The 27,947-nt window shown below is 40.5% G+C and overlaps 11 protein-coding genes across 11 annotated transcripts; 6 read left to right on the plus strand and 5 right to left on the minus strand.

The window, feature by feature from the left end:
* Nucleotides 1-942: 942 nt before the first annotated feature.
* Nucleotides 943-2,239, plus strand: PKNH_1205400 (60S ribosomal protein L23, putative; the record flags this gene model as incomplete). The annotated part of the gene is made up of 4 exons (XM_002260071.2): nt 943-967; nt 1,228-1,495; nt 1,695-1,940; nt 2,155-2,239. The coding sequence occupies 4 exons, from the start codon at nt 943-945 to the stop codon at nt 2,237-2,239; spliced, it is 624 nt and encodes a 207-aa protein (XP_002260107.2).
* A 552-nt stretch (nt 2,240-2,791) lies between these two features.
* On the minus strand, nt 2,792-3,811 carry PKNH_1205500 (N-acetyltransferase, GNAT family, putative; the record flags this gene model as incomplete). The annotated part of the gene is made up of 1 exon (XM_002260072.1): nt 2,792-3,811. One exon carries the CDS (start codon nt 3,809-3,811, stop codon nt 2,792-2,794), a length of 1,020 nt encoding a protein of 339 aa, XP_002260108.1.
* Nucleotides 3,812-5,432: 1,621 nt separating this feature from the next.
* Nucleotides 5,433-6,200, plus strand: PKNH_1205600 (V-type proton ATPase subunit G, putative; the record flags this gene model as incomplete). The annotated part of the gene is made up of 3 exons (XM_002260073.1): nt 5,433-5,523; nt 5,737-5,837; nt 6,027-6,200. The coding sequence occupies 3 exons, from the start codon at nt 5,433-5,435 to the stop codon at nt 6,198-6,200; spliced, it is 366 nt and encodes a 121-aa protein (XP_002260109.1).
* A 2,137-nt stretch (nt 6,201-8,337) lies between these two features.
* PKNH_1205700 (ribosomal L6-like protein) lies at nt 8,338-9,307 on the plus strand (the record flags this gene model as incomplete). Its single annotated transcript, XM_002260074.1, has 2 exons — nt 8,338-8,383; nt 8,781-9,307. 2 exons carry the CDS (start codon nt 8,338-8,340, stop codon nt 9,305-9,307), a joined length of 573 nt encoding a protein of 190 aa, XP_002260110.1.
* A 1,177-nt stretch (nt 9,308-10,484) lies between these two features.
* Nucleotides 10,485-11,498, plus strand: PKNH_1205800 (beta-hydroxyacyl-ACP dehydratase, putative; the record flags this gene model as incomplete). Its single annotated transcript, XM_002260075.1, has 2 exons — nt 10,485-11,073; nt 11,362-11,498. The coding sequence occupies 2 exons, from the start codon at nt 10,485-10,487 to the stop codon at nt 11,496-11,498; spliced, it is 726 nt and encodes a 241-aa protein (XP_002260111.1).
* Nucleotides 11,499-11,596: 98 nt separating this feature from the next.
* Nucleotides 11,597-14,096, minus strand: PKNH_1205900 (conserved protein, unknown function; the record flags this gene model as incomplete). Its single annotated transcript, XM_002260076.1, has 13 exons — nt 11,597-11,625; nt 11,772-11,808; nt 11,986-12,054; nt 12,217-12,372; nt 12,474-12,514; nt 12,603-12,615; nt 12,837-12,986; nt 13,097-13,159; nt 13,339-13,378; nt 13,457-13,483; nt 13,640-13,661; nt 13,783-13,824; nt 13,994-14,096. The coding sequence occupies 13 exons, from the start codon at nt 14,094-14,096 to the stop codon at nt 11,597-11,599; spliced, it is 792 nt and encodes a 263-aa protein (XP_002260112.1).
* Nucleotides 14,097-15,205: 1,109 nt separating this feature from the next.
* PKNH_1206000 (conserved protein, unknown function) lies at nt 15,206-15,696 on the minus strand (the record flags this gene model as incomplete). Its single annotated transcript, XM_002260077.1, has 2 exons — nt 15,206-15,361; nt 15,541-15,696. 2 exons carry the CDS (start codon nt 15,694-15,696, stop codon nt 15,206-15,208), a joined length of 312 nt encoding a protein of 103 aa, XP_002260113.1.
* A 1,613-nt stretch (nt 15,697-17,309) lies between these two features.
* PKNH_1206100 (conserved Plasmodium protein, unknown function) lies at nt 17,310-18,386 on the plus strand (the record flags this gene model as incomplete). The annotated part of the gene is made up of 1 exon (XM_002260078.1): nt 17,310-18,386. The coding sequence occupies one exon, from the start codon at nt 17,310-17,312 to the stop codon at nt 18,384-18,386; it is 1,077 nt and encodes a 358-aa protein (XP_002260114.1).
* Nucleotides 18,387-19,171: 785 nt separating this feature from the next.
* PKNH_1206200 (conserved Plasmodium protein, unknown function) lies at nt 19,172-20,770 on the plus strand (the record flags this gene model as incomplete). Its single annotated transcript, XM_002260079.1, has 1 exon — nt 19,172-20,770. One exon carries the CDS (start codon nt 19,172-19,174, stop codon nt 20,768-20,770), a length of 1,599 nt encoding a protein of 532 aa, XP_002260115.1.
* Nucleotides 20,771-21,069: 299 nt separating this feature from the next.
* Nucleotides 21,070-23,814, minus strand: PKNH_1206300 (palmitoyltransferase DHHC5, putative; the record flags this gene model as incomplete). Its single annotated transcript, XM_002260080.1, has 6 exons — nt 21,070-22,059; nt 22,287-22,400; nt 22,498-22,674; nt 22,860-23,296; nt 23,447-23,515; nt 23,676-23,814. The coding sequence occupies 6 exons, from the start codon at nt 23,812-23,814 to the stop codon at nt 21,070-21,072; spliced, it is 1,926 nt and encodes a 641-aa protein (XP_002260116.1).
* Nucleotides 23,815-24,611: 797 nt separating this feature from the next.
* On the minus strand, nt 24,612-26,222 carry PKNH_1206400 (conserved Plasmodium protein, unknown function; the record flags this gene model as incomplete). The annotated part of the gene is made up of 3 exons (XM_039113887.1): nt 24,612-25,675; nt 25,806-25,991; nt 26,144-26,222. 3 exons carry the CDS (start codon nt 26,220-26,222, stop codon nt 24,612-24,614), a joined length of 1,329 nt encoding a protein of 442 aa, XP_038969794.1.
* Nucleotides 26,223-27,947: the final 1,725 nt, after the last annotated feature.

Raw genomic sequence — 27,947 nt, forward strand, 5'->3', positions numbered from 1 at the left:
CATCAAATGGTATACATTTCCGGGTTAACGAAAGAAGGGGGGGGAATTAACCGAAGCGCGCCACGGTATTCCCAAGAATACCCGCGCGAGGCGTGCATTTTTACATACCTTGACTTTTTTTTTTTTTTTTTTTTTTTTTTCTTTTATTACATGTATAGCCGACATGGCAACTAACGTCAATTCCATTTGTTCCTCTTAAAGTACGGTTGTCACTTCGGCACAGTTTTGGGAAAAAAAAGGAAAAAAAAAAAAAAGTAGCATACCCTATATAGAGGCGTCGTACCCAACTTGTGCACGTAAAAAATCTATTCCGCACCGCCCTTTGGTTAATTAGCACCACTAAGGGGAGAGTGTTCCAAGGGTGGGTTATGCAATCATATTACATTTACTTATCCATATATATAAAGTGTTCTTTCATGTGCAATTAAATTATCTGCTTTATATATACTTTAAGCACGCACTTATATATACTTTTTTCGGTAGGCGATCCACTCTGAACGGGCAAAAAAAACAAAGTAAAAATAGCACTTCCTCTTTTCCTTCCCGTATCACTAAATATAACGTAGGGGACTATAAAACCCACTCGGGTTTTTAGTCCCCGCTTTTTCCCGTTCATCCCACTCGGTTGCCGCGGAAATATTGCGTTCAACGACCGAGCGTAAAGAGGAAATATTTTTTCTCAAAGGAGCAACTTTATATATACATGTATATACACTTGCAGGTGTTATATATATCTTTACAATTATTATGCATACGCCCAAAAGCTATATTTTTTTTCCAAAATAATTTTTTTTTTTTTATAAAAAAGTTAAAAAAAAAAAAAAGAAAGTTCATCCTAAAGAGAGGCTTCCATTCATTTATAGGAAAAAATCCAACTTGAATTTTTTCTTTTTTTTCTTTTTTTTTTTTTTTTTTTTTTTCATTTAATCCATCATCGCTAAAATGGTAGAAGGGACTAAGGATAAAAGTAAAAAAAAAAATTCGAGTGACTGAGTGGAGGCGGCAGAGAGTGGATCCCCCCACCTGGGGATAATACAGAACATCCTCTTCAACGCTGCAACGCTAGAGTGGTGATGCCGAAGCCACCTGTGCTCTTGTACCCAACTCCCCGTGTGTTCAACAAACACGTGTAGATAATGCCGACAGGACCATATCCAGCGGAATTCCCCTCGAAGGCACTGTACTCCACATGTTGTGATTCTTCTTCCCCCCCTTTTTTTTTTGCAGAAACCACAATGGATAAAAAAACACAGGATAATAAAAACAAAAAAAACATGAAGGATGTAAAGGGTAACCCCAAGGCAGCAGCTACGGGTAATGATAAATTAGCCAAGAAGAAAGGAGCCGCCAAAGAGAAGAACCAACTGTACAAGGGACAGGTTAAAAAGAGCCTGGGCAAACAGGTCGGCGGAAAGAATCAACAGATGAAAAAGGTTGCCACGGAGGAATCCAAGAAGAAGAAGAAGAAAATCATCACATCCATTCGATTTAAGAGGTAAGCACAGAGCGTCCATCGCTGTGTAGCACGGGCGAGAAAGGGGGGTGGCTACCGCCTTGCGTCCTTTTAATGCACCCATGGAGACATCACCACATTTTTTCACCACATTTCTTCACCACATTTCTTCACCACATTTCTTCACCACATTTTTTCACCACATTTCTTCACCACATTTCTTCACCACTTTTCCATGCAGACCCAAAACCCTTAAATTGCCCAAAAATCCAAAGTGCCCAAAAATCATAAAATCATGCTACAAAAAAACGTTGGACAAATATGGAATTCTGAAATACCCCCTGACATCTGAAAAGGCCATGAAGAAGATCGAAGAAATAAACACCCTCGTTTTTATTTGCGACAAGAGAGCAGATAAAAGGAGAATTATGAAATCCGTGAAGAACCTCTTCGGTATTAGCTGTGAGAAGGTCAATGTTTTGAACAGGTAGGTCGATTGGAGTGCGGGCCGAAAAAATGGGGAGAGATATATATAACCTTTTACATTTGGATTGTGTGGCCTCCCGCTGGAATGTATGACCAGGGCGTGTCTGAATGTACACTTCTCTACATGTTTACTTTACTCATTTACGTATGTGCGCATATACCTAAACGTGCACATATACACATGCTCATTTGTGCGGCGCATCTCTCCCCTGCAGACTCAATGGAGACAAGAAGGCATACGTGCGCCTGTCAAAGGACCACGACGCATTGGAGGTAGCTAACAAGATCGGAATTCTATAATGAAGGAAATTCCCACAGTGCGCAAACGGAAGAAGGACCTATCGGCTTGTTTATACATATGTTGCGTATGCATGAGCAATGGCGCGACACGTGGGTTGATCATATAACGCCGGCTGTATCGCTCACCCCCTTCGGTGGGAGTCGTCTGGCGGAATACCTATAACCCCTTTTCTTATGCGCCTTGCGAAATTTATCCATAATTTTTTTAAAAAAAAAAAAACTAAAAACGGTTTAAGAGGAGAAAAAAACACATCAAATTTAACATAAAAAAAAAAAAAAAAAAAAAAAAAAAAAGTTATATATATATATATATATATATATATATATATAGCTAGCTGTATGAACCGTTCAGGTTGAAAGCTATTCCAAATAACGCCAAAAAAGAAAAAAAATATGAACAAAAATATGAACAAAAATATGAACAAAAATATGAACAAAAATATGAACAAAAATATGAACAAAAATATGAACAAAAAAAAAATGACCATTTTGAAGAGGGCATAGCCGTTAACTCGTATCAAATGTGCATGGAACCACGTAGACGCCTCCACCTTATGCGTGCTGATTGCACACGACCCGCTTCAATATCTCATACTCGCACTCCTCCGAGTCCTCGGAAGCGAAGTTATCCGGCGAGCTCTCGTCCATCTCGAAGGAACACTTAGTCTTATAAAACGAAACCGCATTGACGTTGTTCTTCAACACGGTGCACACAATTTTATCAACATTGATTCGTCTGCAGAGAGCCTCCAACATATTAATGAGGCGCTTTCCGATCCCTAGTTTAGTGAACTCTGGCACGATTTGAATTTCATAGAGATAGCAGATGGTTCTGTGTGCATTGGGTGGATAATCTCCCGTCAGTCTGTAATGCACAAAACAGACCAGAGGGTGTTTCTTCAGGTAATCATCCACATCCTTGGTACTTTCATTCTTCCCTTTGCTGCATACCCTTTGAAGAAAGGAGAAATTATGTTCCTTCCGCGTGAGCCCTGACTCACTCACATTTTCCTCATCCAATTTGACCCCTTCTTCATTAACTTCATCCTTCTGCACAAACCCCAGTATCAGTTTGCACTTGTCGCTCCGTAGCTCCTTCCATTTCTTCTCATCCGACCAACCACGATTTAGGAAGTTGCTGTCGTTGTACAAACGCTCCATATTCGCTTTGGTCATATGGAACAGTCTTGAGAAAACGGCTTCTCCTTCTTGGTGCTTTTTCAGCTCGAATGCGTTAATCGATTCGAAGGAGATAAAGGATGAGTCTGCAGATTTTCCACTTTCCGAATCATATCTCATTTGTGTGTGTGGATCCACTCCATTCCCCCGCTTCACCAAAAAGTACTTTCTATAACTACCATCGATAAAGTCGAAAATGCTATCATTGTGCTTGCAATTTTTCACTACCTTGATTACCTCTCCATTATTGTACTTTGCATGTTCCTTCTTATTTTTCTTTGGACACCCCTTTTTCTGGATGCTCTTATTGGTCTTCCTAATTTTGCAAGACTTCCCAGATCCCGTTCCGACCGTGTCCGCCCCCACAACTTCCTTCTCCCTTTCATTCTCCATTTGGAAGGAAAAAAGAAGAGAAGTGTCTAGTTTGGTAACCCCCTTCCAACGAAGGATACCTTCCACGGGAAAATCCAAAGAAGGGAACAATTCCTTCAGGCACACACCTGGTGAACCTTACATTTCCCCACCTCCAACCTCCCCCCCTCAGGCATCACTTCCCAGGTGTAACCACATAAACGCCGACAGAAAAAAAAATGATGGTGTGCTTTCCTTCTATTGAGGAAAAGGATAATCGATGGAGATGCTACTCACCCCTCTATGGTGTCTAAAAAAAGAAAAAAAAATGAGGCCCAACTGCATAAACGTGTTTAAGGGCCTTGATTGTGATTTTCCTTCACCTATGAAAAAAGTGAGAAGTTATTAAAAGGGAAACAACCCAAGTCGGGGACCACTCGAAATAGATACATTTACAGATGGAAAAGTGGAGGGGTAAAATATTACTCAGACGGCGTAGGACACATGTGCAAGGAAATGATAACTGTCGGAATGATGCCACCTTGTCGTGGTGAGAAAATCAAAAGGGGCAAGTAAATTAAATTTCCACTTGGCACTTATCTGAACGCTACACCATCGGCACCCCTATCAATTAATGAGCAAGCATGGGTGCGTCCACGAGCACTTTCCTCCCGTGTGTTCCTTTAGCCACTCAGCCGGGAAATTCCTCCCAATTTTGGCACTCAAGTTGGTATTTTCCCCTTAACAAGTTTCATTTTACTCTTTTTTTTTTTTTATTTATTTTTCTCCTCTTTTCCAACTCCTCATCCTTTATGCCCCTCCCCCCAAACGGATCGTTTCGAATATTTTCCTCGGGGCCGGCGCCTCAAGGAGAGAGAAAAAAAAAAAAAAAAAAAAAAAAAAAGCCTCCCCCAATGGCGCAGGTCACCAGCACACGTGCATAGGCAAAAGCGCGCCCACATAAAATAAGCAGTAGGATATATTCATTTTTGCACTACCTCTATTGGGACGTAGCGAAATGCGCCACAGGCACAGTAGTCGCAAGAAAATCGCCTTTTTTTTTTTTTTTTTTTTTTTTTTTTTGCCTATTTTTACATAGGGCCGTAAAAAAAAAAAAAAAAAAAAAAAAAAAAAAAAAAAACTATGCATCCAAAGTAAGCGTCAAAATTGTGCGTCTCCCTTCTTTCAAACAAATAACGTGAAACTGCAAGGGTAAGATAAGCAAATACAATTGTGTGACAGTTACAAAATGGGAAAAAAAAACAAAGTTCCAATTCCCTGCGAATTTTTAAATGTACATTTAAGAAGCCTTAAAGCTTAACGCGTTTTAACAGTTTTCAGCAAGTATATCACAACCTTTTCCTACCACGTTTGCAACATTTTGATGACCACCTTAATCATTTTTTTTTGACCCCTTCCCCCTCGTGGAATTGTCCGACACCCTGAACGACGGAAAAGAAACAATGCACCAGCGAAGAGGTTGAACCTTCTTGGTATTTTTCAAAACGAGGTGTCATTTTGTACAGACATAGGAAAACTCATAAATGCCTTTCTTTGAAGTATTCCCCCTAATTCAAAACAACCCCCCTCCTTTAAGTGTATACACCAGAATCATCCCACCAATTATCTCTCTCACCCCCTGAATTTTTTCTCCCCTCTATAAATGGCACAAAACAAAGGATCCAATCAACTCATTCAGCAGTTACTCAAAGCTGAAGAAGAGGCTGATCTCGTGATTAAAAAAGCGAAAGATGGTAAGACAATAGACCGATATGGATGGACCAATACGCACTGTGAATTTTGAGATGGCAAAAGAACAACTGGATTCTGAGAAGTTCGATTGAGAAATTTGCTTCTGGAATACAAGAGTTCATGTGTTTATTTATTAGTCATTTATGTTCTGCTTCTGGTCATTACACTTCTCCCTTTTTTTTTCTTTTTTTTTTCACCACCACCACCCCTCTCAGTGCGCGCCAAGATGCTGAAAGAAGCCGAGACGACAGCCACGGAAGAATTGAAAATTTTCCGAGCCAAGGAAAAGGAACGTCTAAATAAGGGGCACAAGGAGGTAATGTGTAGGCAGAGCATAACCATGTGGAAATATTACTGTACCGACACAGCGTGTGCATATACCTCAGCGGATATAACTTTCCCCCTATTTATTATATGTGCATTATATTATGTGGATGGGAGGACTCACGTCCTTGTTCACCCCCTCATAACGATTCCTCTCCCCTCCCTTTTTTCGACCCCACAGAAAACCACCGCCGAAGACGAAGCAGTAACCCTAATTGAACAAAATACCAAGGAAGAAATAAAAAAATATAAGGAACTCTTTAAAAAGAACAAAGAACAAGTAGCTCAGTTCGTTTTCGATAAAGTATTCAATGTAGATTTGACTATTCCAGACTGCACCCAGAAGTCGCTTTAGAGTACCCAAGAGGGAACCTTTCATTGACCCTACACCTGTGTGTACGTTCATTGGAGAGAGGGAGGTGCTTAGGAGGAGAGAAAGACCCATAGGAAGGAGATGAACCAACCAAGAGAACGGCCCGCATGGATAAACGCATAAAGCACATGCGCATGTATGCACACATGTATATGCACACATGTGTGTATACGTGTATGTATACGTGTGTGCCCCCCCCGAGCACTTTTACCTAAACTGAGAAGATGAAGGGAAAAGCCCCCCCTGGAGGGAACAAAACTCCCCCCACCCCTTTGGAGCTCGTCACCCAAAATGGAATGAAGGAGAATTAGTTGAAGACTTGTAGTAGTGTGTCACAGAGAAAGTGAAAGTACATATATACCGTTCTGATCTTTCTCTTCACTCAGCACTCCAAATGAGCGCGTCAAAGTAATAATTTTCGTGAATATCAGAATCCCGGCAACGGGGTAAGCAGTGCCTTTGCGCCAGTTTTAATGGAACCCTCGCCCACCTTTTTTTGTTATCCCTTTTTTACGACTGTTCATTTTTCCCCTTTTTTCTTTTTTTTTTTTTTTTGTCATCACCCGCCTGATGTATGCCTATTCCTGGGTGGAAACAGAAAAAAAAAATAAATAAAATATTATAATATAAAATAGTTTATTTCCGAGAAGGCACAAATGGATAAAAATTAGCCAACCGGTTCGTAAACTTTGTAAACGTTTGCAACTCTCCATATGGGTAACCCCCACGTACAATTATCCTACGCTTGTTGCGCCATCCCCATGGGTGGCAAGGCAATATTCTTTGTTATAGTGTTGTTACTTCGTCGTTACTTCGTTGTTACTTCGTTGTTACAGTGTTGCTACATCGGAATAGCCTTCGCGGGCATCGCCAAACCAGACTCATGGGGAGGAAAGCGGTCATTCCCACAGAGAGAAAAAAAAAAAAAAAAAATCCTTCCTGGCTTCACAAACGGGAAATAACAACAAAAATGTTTGTAAAGAATGAAGAGAATTTTCTTTCATGGAAATCTTTACAAATTATAATATAATGAAAAAATTTTGCGTAATTTTTTTTTTTTTTTTTTCCCGTAAAAATGAGGGTTACAAAAATGCACAAAAGTTTGTAACCCCATGAGGAGGAAATTCACTACATTGGGAAGCGGATCTCCGTTCCGATCACTGAAAAAAAAAAAATGCGTGGCTTTGTACCCCCTTTTTCCTGCTCCTTTCCATGTCGAGCTTAGGTAATGGAAACGTAAGTTAAAAAGGCGAGACGATTTGCGCCTTTTTTCTCTTGCCGCAACAATAAAACATTCCATATGTGTTGTTATATATGCTAGTAGTAGTATTTATTATATATACCCACCAGGTATAATATGAGCCCTACTCCCAGTGCTACAGTGCCTTAACTTTTTCATGGGTTATGTTTACGGGTCCCCACATACTCCTCCCCCACTCGGTTGCATTACCCCACCTTCGCAACGCAAGTTCCGTTTTTTCCCTTGGCGCATTATGCGCAAAAAAGGCGAAAGGAAAAATTGTCCCACCAAATAATTGGCATACCAACAAATTCCTAACTTTAATTTATATACATATGGATGTGGGTGACAGGTTTATGTGCCTCCTTCATGTAGCTATATACATATATACATTATTGTAAACCCAAACACCTATATGACGCCCAAACGTACTATTCGTTTTTCGCGCCACAGCCCTAGTGCAGCAATGTAAAAAAAAAAAAAAAAAAAAAAAAAAAGAAAAAAAGTATTTATTCATAAAAGAAAAGAGGGGAAAAGCCCACGATGTGACGACTGTTTTAGTAAAAATATAAATGCTGGAAAATTTACCAATAAAATAGAAGCGACAATTTTTGCGAAAAAAAAAAAAAAAAAAAAAAAATTCGCAGTGAAAAAATTTAACAGAAGAAGAGAAAGTTGTTACCAATTGCGTTTCCAAATGGTATGCGAACAGAAAAACAAAAAGGAAGAGGAAAACTCCCCCTGTGACGTGTTATATGCTTAAACTCTGCTAACAACGTTCGAATAATTTTACAGATACTCTGGTACTACTCTTGTGGAACCCCTTTTTTTTTTTCCCTTTTTTTTTTTTTTTTTTTTTTTTTGATACATTTTTTCAAAATGAAAACCATCGTGTCATCGCAGAAGGTTATGATTCCCGAGGGAGGTAAGTAGAACGAGTCGAACAAAAATGAGGGATTTTGAGAGGGATGGGCCCTGCACCTGCGCTTTTCATCGCAAAAGGTGGGACACCCATCCACATTGAGTGCGGCGCACAACGAGAGAGGATAGTATAAACTCTCAAGAGAACTTTATAGGGGAAATTAAGAACAGGCAAAAAATAGTTGAAGGAGAGAAAGCCCCCCCCAACCCCTCCCGCCAAGCGTATGGGGGGCATATGCACGTGGGAGAAAAATTAGAGAAGTTGATATCCCAAGGGTTATCAGCGGGCTCATATCCCCCATATGTTTACATGTACATATGGATAAGTATTTCGCATATGATAAAGAAGTGTGCCACATTGCCCTAACTGTACATATACCTATCCCCTCCTTTTGTCGCAGTCCAAGTGGCCATAAACTCAAGGAAAGTGACTGTAACAGGAAAACACGGAACGCTGAAAAAATCCTTCCGACATCTACCCATCGATATTCGTCTGAATAAGTTGAAAAAGTATATCAAGGTGGTGATGTGGTTCGGAGTTCCCGACCGATTGGCATGCATTCGAACCGTATGTACCCATTTGAAAAATATGTTCACAGGAGTAACCAAGAAATTTCTGTATAAAATGAGACTCGTACATGCACATTTTCCAATCAACTCGAATATTGTGGATAACAACAAGTCTATCGAGATAAGGAATTATTTAGGAGAAAAACGGGTTCGATTTGTGAAGGCTCTACCTGGTGTAATCATTGAGAAATCGCCAAATGTCAAGGATGAAATTTATGTTAGTGGTGCTGATATTGAGAACGTTTCCCTCACAGCAGCGTTAATTCATCAATCCGTTTTATGTAGAAATAAAGATATTCGAAAATTTTTGGACGGAATTTATGTGTCGGAGGTGACTACTGTTGAGAAGGACGAGTAGAGGAAAGGAGAGAGAGGGGTGTGATGTGCCTGTGTATGTGCCTGTGTATGTGCCTGTGTATGTGCCTGTGTATGTGCCTGTGTATGTGCCTGTGTATGTGCCTGTGTATGTGCCTGTGTATGTGCCTGTGTATGTACCTGTGTATGTACCTGTGTATGCGTATGCGTATGTATATGTGTATGCGTATGTGTATGCGTATGTACATGTGTGGAGAGGAGTAACCCATTCCAGTGTCCATATAGAAGTGATCCCTACTGCGGCAACGATTTGTTTTCGGACCTGTGCCTTCGCCGCGACTACTATGTCCACCGCGTATACATGTTCGTGATGACCATTCCGTTTGGCCATTACATTGTTCCATGCCTGTGCATGCCCCAGTGCACGCGCTACCTTTTTAACACTGCCTCTTAATTAAACCCTAAGTAGAACTCAAATTTTTTAATTTAAAAAAAAAAAAAAAAAGTGCATCTAAAGTTGTACGTCGTGTGGATATGCCGAAAGATGGCAACCTAAGTACGACAATGAAAATGCACAATGGTGGATATTCCAAACGTTCAGCGTCGTAATCACGTGAAAGCGGGGGAGGAGGGTGTTTCCTTCCTTTTTTGGCATTTACCTCCAAGGGGGAGTTACCACCGGTGGTTCTCTTCTTTACCGTAATTAGCTCCTTACAAAAAAAAGACTTTTTTTTTTTTCACCACCAGCTCTGAGCACACAATAGAATATCATTTGGGCAATCAAATGGAAAGCGCCAAGGGGGTGAGGAGAACAGAAAAAAATGTTCCACATTGTGCAATCCTCATGCATGCATTTTTTTTTTTTTGCATGTAACATGCCCTCGTGGAAAACTGACACGAATTCCGATTTGCCCTCCGAACAATCGTCGTCCTTGTTTGCACGCATGGTGTAAATTTTGCCCGACGGGGTAAAACGCTCTTCCTGTGGTGGAAAATTACTCACAACAAATTGCAACACACAGGATTATCCGACAACCAAACAACAAAATAATTGGATAACTGAATAAGGATTTACAGTTCACCACTCACTCCTCTCCGTGCACATCGCCCTCTACATTTGTGCAAAAAAAACTTTAAAACGCACAAAAATTTGAGAAGGGAAAGGGACCCCTTTTTGCTTTACCCCATTTTTTTTCTCTCCACGCACGTCGAACAACATCATGAAGTGCGCCTATTTCCCACACCTCCTGTTCCTCCTGAGTCTCCTACCCCCCTTTGCAACCGTTGCATTAAGAACAACATGCCTTGATATGCAGAAACATAAGGGGTACCAATTCTTAACCCGCCGAGTGGTGTTTTCCTCCCAAAAAAGATCAAGCGGGGAAAAATATAAACAAAGGATCGGAAAAAAATTAAAAGAAAAGCTATGCGCAGTGGAAGAAAACAAAAATAAAGAAATCGATGGGAAATACATTTCGTTTGTCATGTCATACGATACTGGTGACACTATTAACATTGAGGAAATAAAAAATGTACTTCCACATAGATATCCATTCCTCTTGGTTGACAAGGTAATCCATATAGAAAGGAATAAAAAAATAATTGGCATCAAACAAGTTTCCGCTAATGAAGAATTTTTCAATGGCCATTTCCCTGCCAAGGCTATTATGCCTGGCGTCTTACAAATAGAAGCTTTAGCCCAATTGGGGGGGATACTATGTCTCACAAATGAAGAGAATCGTGGGAAGGACAATTTATTTTTATTCGCTGGGGTGGATGGCGTTCGCTGGAAGAAACCAGTCGTTCCAGGTTAAATCCCTCTGCGAACACATGTATACAAATGTGTGTGCAACTCCTGTCTACATTGTAGTTTGGGAATATCTGCGTGTTAAAAAAAAAAAAAAAAAAAAAAAAAAAAAAAGTGACAAGTTCACATTCGCTTTCTGGTGCAACTTTGACGGTGCGCAAATGAACAATATTCTTTTATTCGTAAGATGTTGTGGTGATGGAACTTTCTGGGTTGTGTCCCCGTTCAACAGAACCATAGCTCCCATATTTACACGTACATCGCGCCACCTTTTCTTCTGAACTGTTCAGGCGACACGCTCGTAATGGAAGTGGAACAAATTTCTTTCAAGCCGACCCTCGGGGTTGCCAAACTGCGGGGATGCGCCTACGTGGGCGGGCATGTCATTCTGAAGGTTGCCGAAATGACCTTCGCATTAGCAAGATGAGGCAGTTAAAAGCGAAACAATTCTTTTTAATCGAATTCGTTTAAGAATCTAGACCACGGGAAGGGGGAGCAGCCAGGACAAAGTAGCATGTGGCTCCTTCAGGACATTTTGGACATCACTGACAGATCTAAGAACAAAGAGTGGAAGAGCGGATGGGCCACTGTGTCTCCAAATAAAGTTATCGCAATGAACACGCCAAACGATTCCTTTGCGCGTGTATTTGCCTATATATACATATATGCATGCTTATTTTTATTATTATTTTTCCCCTACCACCATACACCCGGCATAACGCCGTTGCAGCTTTTACCTGAACAAAAAAAAAAAAAAAAAAAAAAAAAAAAAAAAAAAATGGCTAGCTGTTTGTCCCACTAGCTAGTAATCACAATTACATTTTATCCGAGTTCTCTCACACTTGTTTATCCCCTCCAATTGGCATTCTTGCAAAGGAAGCGAAATAGCTCTCCTTCGTATTGTGAGCAATTACCACTTCCCACACGGCTGAAGTGGCCATAAACAGGGTTGAAAAGACGGGATACGGCAGTTTACACGTGTACTGTGAGGTGAACGAAGGGGAGTCAATAAATGAGGAAACCAAAAAGGCACAATAAGATAAGTAGTGGACCACATGGTAAACACACTGCCACTAATAGCAATGATGTGAATGGTCCCATCACAACTAGTTACTCTTTTTTTTTTTCTGTTTTTTGCGCCTTACGGGGAAATTTTTCAAAGCGCAAACATGCACAGGCCCAATAAAAATACAGGCGCACAGGACGGCCATCATGCTAGTCACAACGTGTGTTGTCACCAAAAAAATGTCGTAGGCAAAGTCTGCTCCTCCCCGAATGTACGTGCAGATGTTCATCATGTTCTGCAAGGCACAAAGAAAAGACGACGCGAATTCGAATAGCCATTCGAAGAAAAACAGTCATTTAGCTAAATTCACAAAAAGACAAAGTAATTATTCATCACCTCCAATTTTTTGCACTCCGCTTCGGTCTTGCATGGCGTGTCTATTAAAAAAAAGGGGGGGGAAAAGAAAAACTATGATTTTCGAAAAATTTCACACCCTTCTGTCACATTCGAATTTGCACGTCATACCTGTGTTTAAATCCTTTCAAGTTTGCAAAGGGGGTAAATTCATCAGTGGGTATAAACCCACCACAATAAACCAAGGATGATGTTTTTTTTAAAAGTGCAGTTATATGCGCGGTGTACTTGTATGGGAGCAAAGAACACAACGCAGAACGCATCCAACGGTAAGCATATGAATATGCACCAAAGAATATAGTATCAATCAGGGTTGTTAACAAAAGATAAAGACGTCTCAGTTACCATGACCTGAGGCTTCAACTCCGTGACTTGCTTGTACTGATCAAAATTTGGCGTAACATACTGAGCTTCAATTTCCTTTAGCTTAACGAATTGTTGCTTGATCAAATTGATCATCGACTTTGCCAAAACCTTTTTAGAGTCCTTGGAGTTCTGCACGTTTGTCGGTATGGACATGGATGAAAAGTGAACTCATAGTGGATGTGTGAAAAAAAAAAAAAAAAGGAAACAAAAAAAAAAAAAAAAGTGCGAAAAAGACTAACATCGTCCATCAATCTTTCATATTCCTGAATGAACCTATTCCCTGCGTACTTCTTCATTGCGACCTGGAGGAAAGAGAAAAAAAAAAAAAAAAAAAATCATACAGATAAGGGCTATGCTTAATGGGAAAACAATTATGTGTATCATTAAACAAGTAGTGACAAAATGCATTACGGAAATGTCCATCTGTCTGTTTCGCATTTATGCCCATGCGCAGAACTCTCGAAAATAAACTGTGCGTCACCTTTAAATCATCTTCATCAGAAGCGGTCAAGTGGGTCTCCCTGGACATGGTAAGAAAAAGAGGTTGTCACGATAGACAGGTGCCAATATGGTTGTATGTTCTTTCATCCCTAACTTACTCATTTTTGTAATTCCGCATTATTTCCCTAAAAGGTTAACCAGAAATTATTTCGATGGGTACGAGAAAAACAAATAGGAAATGAATAAAAAAAAGGGGATAGGGTGAGGGTACGGATGTTCATATAAGTTGTGAACACTATTTGTTGCACCACCACCCCCTTTATCAGCATCCTTATACGAACCTAAACACTTCGACATCCCTGTCTAATTAGGTACACAGAAGTGGTAAGTAAAAGTGGGAGGATGTGTTGGTGTACCCATCTTACATGTTAATGTGATGCAAGGCACATAGAGGGGTACTGCTCGTAGGTAGACATTTTCAAACCTCCGTAGTCCTCCCGCAGGTGCCTCTCCACGGCTTTAGTGACTAGTGCGGAAATGGAAAAAGGGAGAGAAGGTTGAAGGGGGGAGGAAAGAGGAGCATTATGAAAAATGTTGTGATGGTGGTGAAGATGTTAGGCCGGATTGGGCGATAAAATTTCCTTTCCCATTTTTCCGCATGTTGTTATTTTAATTTTTGTCTTTTCCAACATTACACTCTCGCGGAAATGCGCTCTTGCTGAATAGGGACAGGCAGAAGGACGCCTCCAAAAAGGTGAACAAGAAAAGAAGGAGTAGTCCCGGTATGCGCCTCTTCATCGTGATGACAAGATGGACTAACAGGTATAAGGAAGCACGATGGGGTCAAAAAAAAAAAAAAAAAAAAAAAAAAAAAAAAAAATTTGAAGTCAATATTTAAGTTAAAATTGGGACCACAAGGAGGGAATGTTTTTCCCCTAAGGAGTAAAACTGTTTGACGTAGAGCGAAAAAGAGTAGAGGGTACAGATTGCTAAGATGAACAAACGGGCACGCGGAGTGTTACCTATTCGAGGCTGTCCACCCTGTAACTCTTTCTTGTCTCCCTCGCTACACACATAGACGCATATTTATGCATACGTGTGAATCTCCCCCTGTATGTACACCTATTGCGATCTATTCCTTGGCTCCGTATCCAAGCAAAATTAAACCATTTGATGAGCACAAAATGGATGGGAAAAATAACCGTTATAAGTTTTCTTAGTCCTACATAAATGAGTCATCTTTTCTTTGATGGACGTAGGAGGGGGGTTCCACGTGGACGACTCCTCCATACACGCCTTCAAAATTAATTCGTTTTAAAAAAGGGAAAAGGTGGACATGCAAAAAAAAAAAAAAAAAAAAAAAATAGAGAACGTACTGTTCCTACATTATAAGCCTTGTTCGAAGTACACGTTATTCACACTGTGCATAGCCTAGTACCTGCGTATCGGCCTTGTTGGACGACCCGGGCAAAAGGCACAAACTGGGGGTAAATCAAAAAGCACGTAGCAAATGAAATGGCGCATAAAGGAGGGGAAAAAAAAAAAAAAAAAAAAAAAAACACGAAACGTGATTAAATGTATGTGGAGCATAATTGATGGTAGGGGCAAAACAACATTTGGGAACTACTAACCCACGCCAATATGGATGCGTTCTCTCCTATTGGAAAAACAACATCGCCCATGGGTTTACGATCGACGAACATTGTGGGGGAGGGGGATGCATACTGACATACACACTTCCGAGTACTTGTCGGCATGACCCCAATGGACGAAATACAGTCAATCGTGAGTAAAACTACTCATCAGATCAATCCTTTTGTCCAATTCCCCTCCCCCCCAAAAAAAAAAAAAAAAATTTCCTGTAAAAAGAAAAAAAAAGAATTTCTCGTCAAAACGGAAAAAAAATATCACGAGTTAACAGCCTTATCTATGAGATACAAATCATACTGGATCTTCCAGTTCTTCGTTCCGCTTCTTTTCATTGTGGAATCGTAAAAACTTTTTACGTCAACGTTTGGGTCTGACTCATACAGCAGTTCCTCTGCGTATCGTTCTTTGTCCACCTGCGGGGGGGGGAAGGGTGGCCAAGTGAGCACACAGCTCAATGAAGAGGTGGAAAAAAAAGGGGAATATTCTGTGCGCTTACACACATCCAATGGAACACGCCCATGTAGGGGTGAAAAAACACCTCCAACCAAACTGTCGAAATGCCCACAATTCAAAACCCCCGTGGAGGCCCTACCTGCCGTATGTACTGATACAGACATAGGGGGATGAAGACGGGGAGCATGGTCCGGCAGAAGGTCCCTGCCTTAATCACATGCTCAATCAGCCGCTTAGGTAATTTCTCATAACGAAAGGAATTAAAAAATGAAGTGAACGGAAAAAGGTTAATCATCTTGGCACACGCGGGGGGGGAAGGAAAAAAAGAGGAAAATACTGTCTCTCTGCAAGGGAAAAAAAAAAAAAAAAAAAAAAAAAAAATGAAGTGATTGTTATGGTGAAGAATTGCACAGTTCTTCATTGTATGCGTTGACGAAATGGAAGCAAAGCAGTTTTTTTTTCTTTTTTCATTTTCTCCATTTTGTTGTCTCTGGGAGGGATGCTATTATGTAGGCAACTACTCAGCGGCGGTACCTCCCCAGTCGTTTTCCAACCTTGTGTAACGCGCGAACTGCCAGAAAAAAAAAAAAAAACCTCACAGTGTGATAAATGTCATATTTCCTCTCTTACATTCTTCGTTTCTACGAAAAGGATGTTCAAAAGAAACGAACTGGCTTTCTTCTAAATATCTTATTTATTTATTTATTTTATTTTTTTCCACATTTTTGGCTAACTCATTGTTGAGTAAAAAAAAAAAAAAAAAAACATGCTAACTATATCTTAACCCATCTTAGAAGAGTGCCGAAAAAAAAAAAAAAAAAAAAAAAAATCACCTTCTGCTTAATCCCATCCACAACAGACCAAACAGGACTAAGCGTAATCTTTGCAGGGGAAACCAAAAGCACTTTTTATGTTCCTCTAATTTTTCCATTTTTTCACTCACAACTTTGTGTTGAGAAAAAATAAATATCTTCCTTTTTTTTTTGCCCCTTAACCCGCGTAATTGTGCATACCGTCCAGTTTGGCACATGATTCATAGACCCCCGAGTTCACGGAGTTACCTTGCCATTCACGTTGCACCAACGATGTGTGCCTATATCCCCGTGCACACTTAAATTTTGCCAAGGGGAGAAGCTACCCTATAAGCAAATTTCCCACGCACCGTCAGAAGGAAACATATATATACATATGTACACAGTCTTTTAACTCGCTATGTTTTCGAATACATCAGGTGAGGGAGATCCCCCCCCCGCCCTCCTGCACACGTAGACTAACCAAACGTACATGACCTATCACCATAGGGGAGTTGCTCTAAATGAAGGTGAACTAAGTAATCTCTACCTCTTAGCTTTGAACTTTTTTTGCTTCATGGGAGGCGAACTTTTCCTTCGAAGGAGGCAGTACTAGGTTGGAAAAATTTTCCCCTCGTTTATTCACCCCCAAAGGGGGCGTTTTCTCCCTGCATACGTCAAGGGAAGTGCGCACTGGGAGGCCCTTCCCCCCCCCTGTGTTCAGCTCGGAGCGGTTCTGCGTAGTTCTGTTCGACGTGGTTCACTTCGGTTCGGGGCGGTTAGTTCCTCTTTTCCGCTCAACAGGTTGTGTTCTTTTCCCAACGTCATACACAGCACACAAATCGGAGGAAAAAGAACGGAAAACGGAAAACGCAATTTTGCGTCCCTGGTGAAAAAATAGTTCACTCCTTTGCATTTCTTTTGTGAATTTTTTTTTTTTTTTTTTTTTTTTTTTTTTTTTTTTTTTTTTTTCCTGTTTGGTACCAGTTTGGCGCTACATCTTAGCAGTTTCTTTTTTTCTCTCACAACTTAAAAGGAAGGAAAATATTTTAATCCATCGTGTAAAGACTACCAGTTGTTTACCTTATATTTGCATTCCACCACACACCGACCCCTAATGGATTGCTTAAAGGAATTCGACGCCAAGCACCTAGGCGCGGAGACCAAGGGAGTAGAGTACTACAGGGAAAATATGGTGACGAGGAGGAAATTAAAAAACTGTTGCAAACGGTGGAGTGACGATAAGAATAGCAGAGACTTCCTTGTCAATCACGAGAACGAAATTGATGAGAATTCTTTTTTTAAAATTATAAAAAATACATGGAACTTACTATTTTTTAATGAAGAAAAAAAAGGCAAATTACTTTATGGTGAAGGAGACGAACATATGTATACCTTGCCAAACTTTTTAATTATGGATCCTCTATCGAGCGGTGTGATCAGCCCCTTTGACAGTGATCAGGTTGGAATGTCGCTCGATGAGGGGGAGGATATTGGGTCAGAGCATGTGCAGGTGGATAATGAAGAAGATGTTGTGGCGATCTGCTCACTGGAAGGGGGCAACGAGGAATGTTTACCTGAGGAGAACACTCACGAGGATCCAATGGAAGGAGATAATCCTGAATGCGAAGGGGGTGAAAAAAATGGGAATTATCCATTGCAGGAGAACAACCCAAATTACTCAATCGAAGGGGAAAATCCCCATTGCGCACCTGGACAGACATGGGATGAGGGTTTTGGGGAAGATGAACATTGGGACACAGCTATCCGTGCCTCTCCCGTGAGAGAAGAAAACTCCAATATGGAGAACATGTCATCTGATAAAGAAAGCCGAAAAAAAATGAGAACTTGCAAAAAGAGCATCATTAACAAAAAGTACATTAACATTTACCACAAGCATGATGACTCTTACAGTTTCCACGATAAAGAAATAGACGATTTTTTAATTCTGTCAGATGTCCCAACGGGTGTGAGCGATGTCGAGGAGGGGAACGAACAGAACAGAGTCGACGTACAGAACGAAGTGCTTAGAGGAGAACCAAGTGACAACGGAGTGAGCAGTGGCCAAGGATGCTCAATTTCCTCGACAGGTACAACTGCAAATTGCCCTAACCCTGACGTGCACAATCCCGCAGGAACATCCGAAATGGAAGAAGACCCCCCGCAGCCTGGACTGAGAAATGAAGACACCTAATTGGGCTTCCACCGGGAGGGTGTGAAAAGAAACGGATGGAAAAAGTGACAACTTGTATGAACACATGTGAAAAAACTTTTTTTTTTTTTTTTTTTTTTTTTTTTTTTTTTTTTCGACCACAATCAGGATGCTTGAAATGGGTTACGCGAGATGAACTCCTGCGAATGTTTATTGTTTGTTGTTTATTGTTGCTTCTTTTTTTTTTTTTTTTTTTTTTTTTTTTATGTCTCCCTATGTATGTGAATTCCTTTTTTTTTTTTTTTTTTTTTTTTCCCCTCTTAAAAATTTAAACGTACGTATACGTCTTCCCCCCTCCCAGTTACTGCAGAGGGGGGGTTTCCTCAACTTTAAAATCGGAGGTTATTTGTCATGGGCTTCGTGATACGCTCACCATAAGTGTGCTTGCATTTGTGAGCAGGTGAACTACCCAGTTCCACTTGTGTGTGTGTGTGTGTATGTGTGTTATTCTTTTTGCTCCCCCTGCTTGCGCATTGAAGTAGTCTTGTTCTGTTCACCGCCCTTGCAACCACCACGGAAACTCCTTTAAATCGAAACTTTTGGAAAAGCAGGGAAAGCCTCAGAAGGGTACCCACTGGAAAGTAGCACAAGGAAAAATATATATACATATATATATTGCGAATGTACATATATGTGTATGTTCACATACGTTGAGGAAAGCGAGCGAAGGGGCAAAGGCGCCAACTGCAAGCCTAGTGGAGTGAGTCCCCCGCGGAACGTGCAGTGAAGAATAGACACACCGCGTACAACCTCCAAACTGAATATTCATGGAGTGCACAAAAAGTGGAGAAGATGAAGAGGGGGCGAAAAAGAACCAACGTGTGGTCTACCTGCAGCAGTGGATGTGCGCCTTGTCTGAACGAAAAAAACGGAAAGAGCCAATCAGGTGTATTTACGGCATATACAATACAACAGGTGGTGCGAAAAGTAGTGGACAGGACGCGGAAAAATGTGTAAATAATTCCCTTCCGTGTCAATCTAAGGGAATAATATATGAACGACTGTGTTTAGGAGTTCGTTACCTCGAAATGGTGGTTCTGCGGGAGTGGAAAACGGAGAAAGGAAAGAATGATTTGCATTTCGCATGCGGAGATGGATGCATATACAGCGCTGGTGACTTCATGGAAGAAGTGAATGTTTTTCTTTTAAGCAATAAAAAGGAAAAAGTGTTGCTCTCATTTTTACTGCGCCCAGGGATGGGTGACAATAACGATGACAAGGGCCACGACGATGCAGATCATCATGATAGTGATAATGATGGAGATAACTATCCGCATGACCAACCGGACAACGATAACGTTACGCAGCTGCTAGACATCTACATGTACCTGTACCTCCGCCGGGAGGTTAAGCACTCAGAAAGGGATGAAAATTATCGAGTCCTCTACTTCCTTAACGATAGAGAAAAATTTTTGAATTTAGAAAAGTACCAATTCGATATTGATCACTTCCAAATTCGCAACTGGGTTTTCAATAACATGTCTTTGTTGCTCCCGTCGGGAATCGTCCACGGGGGGGGAGAAGTAAGAAGCTCCGACGAAGGAGAAGTAAGAATCCCCGATGGAGGAGAAACTTTTCCGCTCGAAGGAAAGGCCAATTTACACTCCCCTCAACAGCAGTGCACACTGTTCCCAGAGGAAGAAGAAAAAGAGAAGGCGGAGAACACACTCACGCCATTCGTTAGAACCCCCCAAAGGGAAAGGTCCAGTTTGTTAAGCCTTCCTCAGGAGCATCACATGTCTTTGTTTAGATTGAATTCCATGCAGAATGATCAAGTGCCAATTCTGTCTTCCAAAATTTGCATAAAGAGGAAATTTCCAAATATTCTTATAACCAGACAAGAGGGTGATTATGAGGTGGCGGACTCAGAAGAGAAGGATTCGATCCATGTCGATGAGATTGTCTACCGAAGAACCAACGCGAGGAGGTACTACATCGAGTGGGAAGGGGACCACCACAATGGTGGTACACTCCATGAAGTTCATACACATGACGGCAATTTAAGTTCGAGCGGAAAATTCATTGGCTCCAATAACCTGCCCTTAACTGAGTACATCATTGATGTACCCAGATATCATAAACTACTGAACTCTCCTTTTACATTTTTAAATAAAAAGTTGGTATACCTCTGCGAAGAGGGAGAGTGTCTCAAAGGAAAATGTGCCCACGGAATGGACACTAACAATACTTACTATGTGATCAAAACGGTGCAAACGGTGCAGAGGTCCTTGACCCATCTTCAAAGCCAATTCAATGCTGACATGAGACCCTCCTGGATATGTATCCTCGCACAGGATTTCCGTGTACAAGATATTTTCGATGTGATTTGCGTGAATTTTCGTACCCCCGCTGTGTTCGGGGGGTGAGCTCCGTTCAGAAGTTTTTTCGTAGTTTTTTCGTAGTTTTTTCGTAGTTTTTTCGTAGTTTTTTCGTAGTTTTTTCGTAGTTTTTTCGTAGTTTTTTCGTAGTTTTTTCGTAGTTTTTTCGTAGTTTTTTCGTAGTTTTTTCGTAGTTTTTTCGTAGTTTTTTCGTAGTTTTTTCGTAGTTTTTTCGTAGTTTTTTCGTAGTTTTTTCGTAGTTTTTTCGTAGTTTTTTCGTAGTTTTTTCGTAGTTTTTTCGTAGTTTTTTCGTAGTTCTTGCGCAATGATTTATCTAGCCATACCATTCAATTCTTCGCATAAACCCGACGCAGTTCTCCATTCAGTTTCTCCACGAAGGCTCTCACGGACACACTTTCCACGCTCTCGTCTACGCGAATGAATTGCCTCTCCGGGTTAGACAAATGGTCCTTGGATTTTGTAAAAAAGTTAACGAGGTTAAAAAGAGCCCCTCGGTCAAACGGGTTCTTGAATCTTCGGATAACAACGGGTTCATTATTCTTGTCTTTCGTTAACTCGTACAAAAAAAAAGTGTTGGAGGAATACATTTTAAACTTCTCATTCGATGTGATATTTTCTAATATGTTTAGTATGGACCTTAGGAAAATTACCCCCATGAAATACAAGTGCAACAAACTTATTAGGACTACCGATATTGATATTCCTCGGAAAAGGAGTGGAGATGATGACAAATTCAGCTTCATAAATACACAGATGTGTATATATACTTTCCAAAAGTGGAAAACAAGATTTGACACGATCCATATTAAAAATATTTTTGCGTTGTCTACACTCATGCAGTTCAGAGTAAATAAACAGTGGTGGTCGTATATATCTACACACTTGCCGCAGAAACGACAATGCTTCGTTCTTAAGTTCTTAAAGAGAAAACACGTAGGACACAACTTCTTCACGTCAAATGATATCAGTTCGAATGCTTGTGTATCCAACTTTATCTGTAAACTATTTTTCACTTGGCTCATTTTTTTCCATTTGATCTCTTCACAGAAAGAGATTAATTTATTTTTTTCCTCATAACATTTTATTTCTTCCTTCACATTTTTTAAAATTTTTCGTAAAGTTAAATTTGTGCTCCTGCTGGTGTCAACATCTGGGTGATGCGACGGGTTCTTCATATCACCTGTAATGTCGCATGGGACACTTCTGTTGTCTTCTAAATAGCCGGGATCACTGGAAACGACCATGTAGTAAAGTACGAATAGTATTGGGTGGGCGGCGTCCCAGAGGGGGCTCTTGCCCAGCAATGCCCCTCTTGTCTGCAAAAAGGAGAAAAAAAAATATATATATATATATATATATATATATATATATATGTTTGTGTAGTTCTCTGGCAAGTAACAGGACACACGTTTTGGCAAACATCCGTGAGAATATGTACAATCTTTCTTTAGCTTCTTCTCTTATCCTCCATTTTTTTTTTTTTTTTTTTTTTTTTTTTGTCTTAAAAATGAGGATCACGTTTCCTCTGCCATTTTATCCTCACGTAAAAGAAGTGTATGCAGGACATGTATAGATGTGACAAGATGATGGTGGCGGGGTAGAGAAGGAGGGTCTTGTCCTGGGTGAACGCATGGCGGATCTTCCGCAAGGTTGAAAGCTACGGGGGGGGAAAGGAAACTACCTTAAGTTGCGAGAAGCAACTACTCAGGTGACGACAGTAGTGAAGTAACGCTTCTGGTGCACCTCCCGATTACCTTTTTCCTCCTTGAAATAACGTATGAACCTATAGTCCCATTGGGCTCATACAAAGTTGGGTCCTCTTTGCTACCTCGCCTCCTGCACAAATTCTGAACCTTCCTGCAAGTGATAAAATTATAGATACTTCTGTCCACCTTATCCTTATGTTCTTCTACAAATTGAACAACGGTTTTCTTCAATGTGAGGGAGTGAACATGAGTTAGGGTTGTTACTGAATTGTATTTTTTTCTTTTTTTTTTTAAAATTAGAGCACCTCCATGTGGGGGGCATGTACATGTGCTCTTCACACGTGGACTCGTCACAAACCAAGAGTGATGACTCACATGTGTGTGTCCACCACCCCGTCCATCGTGCTTACCTTTTCCTCCGTGGCAATGTCGTGCACATTCTGGTAACCGTGTATTACAAGGAAGACCACCGCGTCGTAGGCATTCCCAATGATGGCCTTGTGCAATGTGGATGCAGGATTCTTCAAATTTATTGAAAATAATTTAGGACAAACGTTCGACAATAGGCGAAGGAAAAATATATTGTTGTTGTACGCAGCCCAGTCAACGACGGAGCAATTGCTCAGGTCTCTATGTGTGAGTGATGCCCCCAAATGGATTAAATACAGAAAGCATAGAACCTGTCCATACTGAGTACTTATGGTTAAGCAACTGTAGCCCTTGTCGTCGGTATGAAATATATCCCCGCCGTAATTCCTCAGGAGATGGATCATGTGAATGTTGTTTGCGGAGATTGCCCAGAATAGCGGTGTCTGCGCGTTCCGTGCCTTGGCGTTCACATCTGCGCCTTCGGGGTGTCATCAAAAAGGGGCAAATGAGCAACGATGAGGAAGAATGCGTGATAAGTAATCATCACACTGCTGAATTTGTCCTTCAGACCATTCCTGGACTTATCCCTCTTTTACAATTCCTTCATTACTCGCCTTTTTCTCCTTACCCTTCTCGAGCAAGTAGCACGTCAGGTATGCGTCATTTAGGAAGACGGACCAGTGAAGTAGGCTATTTCCTGTAAATTTAAAACGGAAAAAAGGAAAAAAAAAAAAAAAAAAAAAAAAAAAAAAAAAACGTACATATGAAAACAAGGGGGGAAATATGCACACATTTGGTGAAGGGAGAATCACTCATGCTTGACATATTTACAAGCCTCCCCCATTTTTCCGATTAACCATTTCCATCACGACAGTTCAGTAGACATTCGTCTTGTTCCAGGAAGTCGTAAAGCCGTTCATCTCTCCGTTTTGCCAGCTCGAATAAAATATCGACCCCGTTCGGTGGCTCACTGGGGATACACTCAGGTATTCTCATTTTGTTTCGACGGAAGGTATAGCATGGTATATATTTAAGTGTGTAAGGGGGGTGGTCCCAATTTGTTCAAGGTAGGTTAAGTCGTTGCCGCGTTAACACATAAGCAAGGGGGTATACAGGAAAGGAAAAAGTTGTCTTGTCTGACCCTTCTGCGTTGTCCTTTAATCACATGCCACACGAAAAAATAAAAATACATTGAAAAATGCGCATACATAGAATTTGAGCGATGATCAGAGAAAGGTATCGCCAATTGCGCGCACAATCGAAACGACTTGGAAAAAAGTTGGAACTTCCTCTCTTTAAGGTACCCTCCTCTCTTCTTTTTTTGGCGCCCTCATATGTACGTACCTTACAAAAAAGGGCATCCTTATTTATGTCGCTCCTTCCACACACGTCCACTCGTTACATGTGCCACAGGTACATTTGTTGAAAGATCTCCCTTTTTAATTTTTTTAATTTTTTTTTTTTTTTTTTTCGGGGGGGCAGGGAGGAAAATTTCATCAATTTTTTCCTACTGTGTGGCTCATTTTCCAAAAAAGAAAAAGTTACGCAGAAAGTTATGCTTCTTAATTTTTATACGAAAAAAAAAAAAAAAAAATTTTAATTTAAAACAGAACAACATTTGTTTGTGGATCCCTCACGCTTGCAATGCGCGTTCTGTACTTTTGTGAAGGATCCTTTGGCTTCTTTTCCGCGCATGAAATTGTAGGACCATATGTGCGCATATATATCCTCCAATGGCCATCTTTCCCTTACACATTACAACAGAGAGGGAATGTTCGCCAAATTATTACCTCTCACTGATGCAGATCCTCTAATGGAGTGAGCACATCCCCTTCGTCTGTTGTCTCATTCTCTTCACCCGATGAAGACCGACTCCCCCGTGTTGATAAATTCAACTTGGGTAATTGTATCACATCATCCTTACCCTTATTACTGCTCCGTATACTTATATAACTCTTCTTGCAATCAGAAATGTAATTTATGCCTAGCTCATCTTGTGCCTTGACGAAATCATTTCTTTGTGAATCGGCCTCGTCAACGACGTGTACGACGTTTGCCTGGTCTGAGTTGCTTCTACAGGGCGGCTGAACAAAGCTCCTATTTAATGTGGTGCTCTTCTTCTTGCGAACAGCATTATGGTTTCCTTTTCCTGTGTCGTATGTATTCGTCCGTTCGCTCGTATGCTTCGTGGGTTCTATTGGGGCCGGACCATTTTCAGCGGAATCATTTTCAGTGGAAATCGTTTCGTTTACCTTCATCTCTACCCCTCTCGTCTTTTTCTTCTTCACCTTTTTCACCTTTTTTTTTTTCTTCGTATCTTCCTGCATATCCGCCCCTCTCGTTTCGTTTTCTCCGTAGTTAACAGCTTCCTGTTCCCTGTGGGGTTCATCACCCTCGTCAGTTTTGCCACATCCTATGTTTCCTCTTGTCTCATCTACTCCAGGCTCCAATTCAGGGTCTTCAGCGTTTTCTTCTGCGTCTACAGCTTCGATGGTCTTTTCCTCTTCTTCCTCCCTCTTGCTTTTCTTCTTTTTCTTCTTCCCCTTGTCCTTCCGTTTTTCCCTCTTTTTCTTCCGCTCCTCTTTACTTTCCTCCACCTTGGACTCTTCCTCCCCTTCGTCCTCACTCTGTTCCTTCAGCTGAAAGAACTCCCCCCCGGAAAAATCAAAACTGGAAGTGTACTGCTTATCCCTATTTTTTGCATTTTTTTTTTTTTGTTTTTTTTTTTTCCTTATTTCACCTGACCTGTTCAGGCAATTTTCCGCTGAGTTGTCTCTTGTGTTTTCCCCCCCTTTGCAGTTCGAGGGGAGCACGCTTATCGATGCGTTGTCTTCTTCTTGGCGTTTTTTCTCGAATCCTGCAATGCGGAATGGATAAAAAACAGGTGGAAGAATGAATAAACTGAAATGTAGACCCTAACAAAGTTGTAAATGTTTAAGAGGGGTGGAACAACAACGAACACAATGTGATTGCACACGTGAACATACCCTTTCTGTTTTGCATCGCGGGGGTATCCAGACCAAACCGAGGGGATATTCTCAATTCGGATGTCCTCTTTAACTTCAAATTGTAAACTACTTGTTGTATACTGTTTCGTGCATGAGGGTTTCTTCCCATGCTAGCTTTTTGCATATCGGATGAGTTCTTCTCGGGAGTTACCTTATCATCGATGCCTTTGATTGAGCAAAAAAGAAGAAAAAAAAAAATTATATGAGATAGTTAGCAAGGGGTGAGGAAGGATCAATAAATACCTCTGGTGTCTAATTTCAGGACAATACCCGTGAGACGATGTCGCTCTTCAAATGAATAGATAACGTAAAAGTACCCAGTGAGAAGTAATTCAATAGATTTGTTATGAGGCCTAGGTAGTCTGTGGTCTTTTCTTCATTTGGTGTGTACTCCATCGTAGCAGACGGGAGAATAGAAAGGGAGACATCTCTCTACGGGTAGCAGCATTCTCTGATTAGCAGATAATTAGTCAATGAATAGTAATTGATTAGCTCCTATTATATGTGATCCCTTTGGTACAGACCATCTGAACCCTCTGCCCATTATCACATAAGGTTTATATAATGGTACACTTAAGAGGGAGGACGGAAGAAAAAAAAAAAAAAAGAGTAAGCCGCAATGACATCACAAACAGAAACGCCTTTCTTCGCATAACAACTGAACGAACAACTCAAGGAATATGTACCCCGGCAACCATATACTACTCCCGTTTCACAGAAAGGGACCATGTTCCTTTACGTGGTGCTATTCGAGCAAACGGGTAAAATATACATTGCGCCCGTTCACCTGGAATGGAGCATCTGTACTCCACACCGTACACACACACCAAAAAAAAAAAAAAAAAAAAAAAAAAAAAAAAAAAAAAAAAAAGCAGAATAAAGCGGTAAATAGGAAAAAGGAACGTTCCTCCCCAAATAAATGAAAAATCGCTAAGACTTATAATCAACGGATACATGTAAAAAGCAAAGGTTAACCTTTTTCTTCTTACAAACCTGCAAATTTTCTTTTTTTTTTTTTTCCCCCCTCATGTGGGCATAATTAAAAGTTTTTATATTGTCTACAACTGCCACAAAACAGAAGACAAACATTTGCTACAAAATTTCAACAATTTTGAAAAAAAAAAAAAAAAAAAAAAACATTTCAAGTGTGGCTTGTGCAACAAAATGACACATGTTTTTCAATTCTTTAAATTCTCATAAAAGGAATTATTTCCCCTTTTTTACAGAGGAAGTAAGTTTAGCGCTTTTCCAACAGTGCGTCTTTTTCTTTTTTTTTTTTTTCCTCACAGAGGACAAACTTCTGTTTGATTCGTCCCTCCACAATTGTTCATTTTTTTAAAAAAAGAAAAAAAAAAAAAAAAACCTCAAATGGAAACGAATTAAATATGTGAGGAAAAATAAAACAATGTTGAAAGCCTTATGGAAAGGGTTGCCGCCAAATGGGGAGTTGTTCATGCATATATATAGGAGTTTCTCCTTCTGGCAAGTTTCTTCCTTTAACACCTTTAAATGGAATATACACTCAGTGATGACGCAATGCACATGAAGAGAAATAGGCAAATGCCACAAGGAAAACAAAAATTTCGGAAAATGTCTTCACGTTCTTCCTTCCTTTTCTTACGCATGATAGGGTTATCAAACGGTGCGCAGTGTATTGTATGCCCCTCCTGAAGCAACCCTTTTACGTAATAGAATAGAACTACAATTGCCTTAATTTTTTTTTTCCCTCTCCTTCACATTTGGCAATGAGGATGATTCATTCTGTTGACATGAACTTGTGACATTACTGCTACTTTGCAAAGAAGCCGCTTTTATTTTTTGCTCCCCCCAATTGTGATGACTCACTCTTTCTGCGCGTTCTATTCAAACACCCTGGACAAAGTGTATGTGGACTTGCCTTGTGCGATGCACAGGTTTTTCTAAGTCGATATATTAAGGAAAATTTCCTCCCACTTTGTTCATTACACCTATTTGCAGCGTGAACCTTTGGATTGTTCATTTGGTCCTCATCTTTTCCTTTTTCATAAGGATACCTTTTCACCATTGGGGTGTTAAATCGACATGTGGATAATTAAGAAAAAAAATAAATAAAATAAATAAAAAGAAAAAGAATACTCTGGG

Source organism: Plasmodium knowlesi (assembly GCF_000006355.2).
Source record: "Plasmodium knowlesi strain H genome assembly, chromosome: 12".
NCBI lineage: Eukaryota > Apicomplexa > Aconoidasida > Haemosporida > Plasmodiidae > Plasmodium > Plasmodium knowlesi.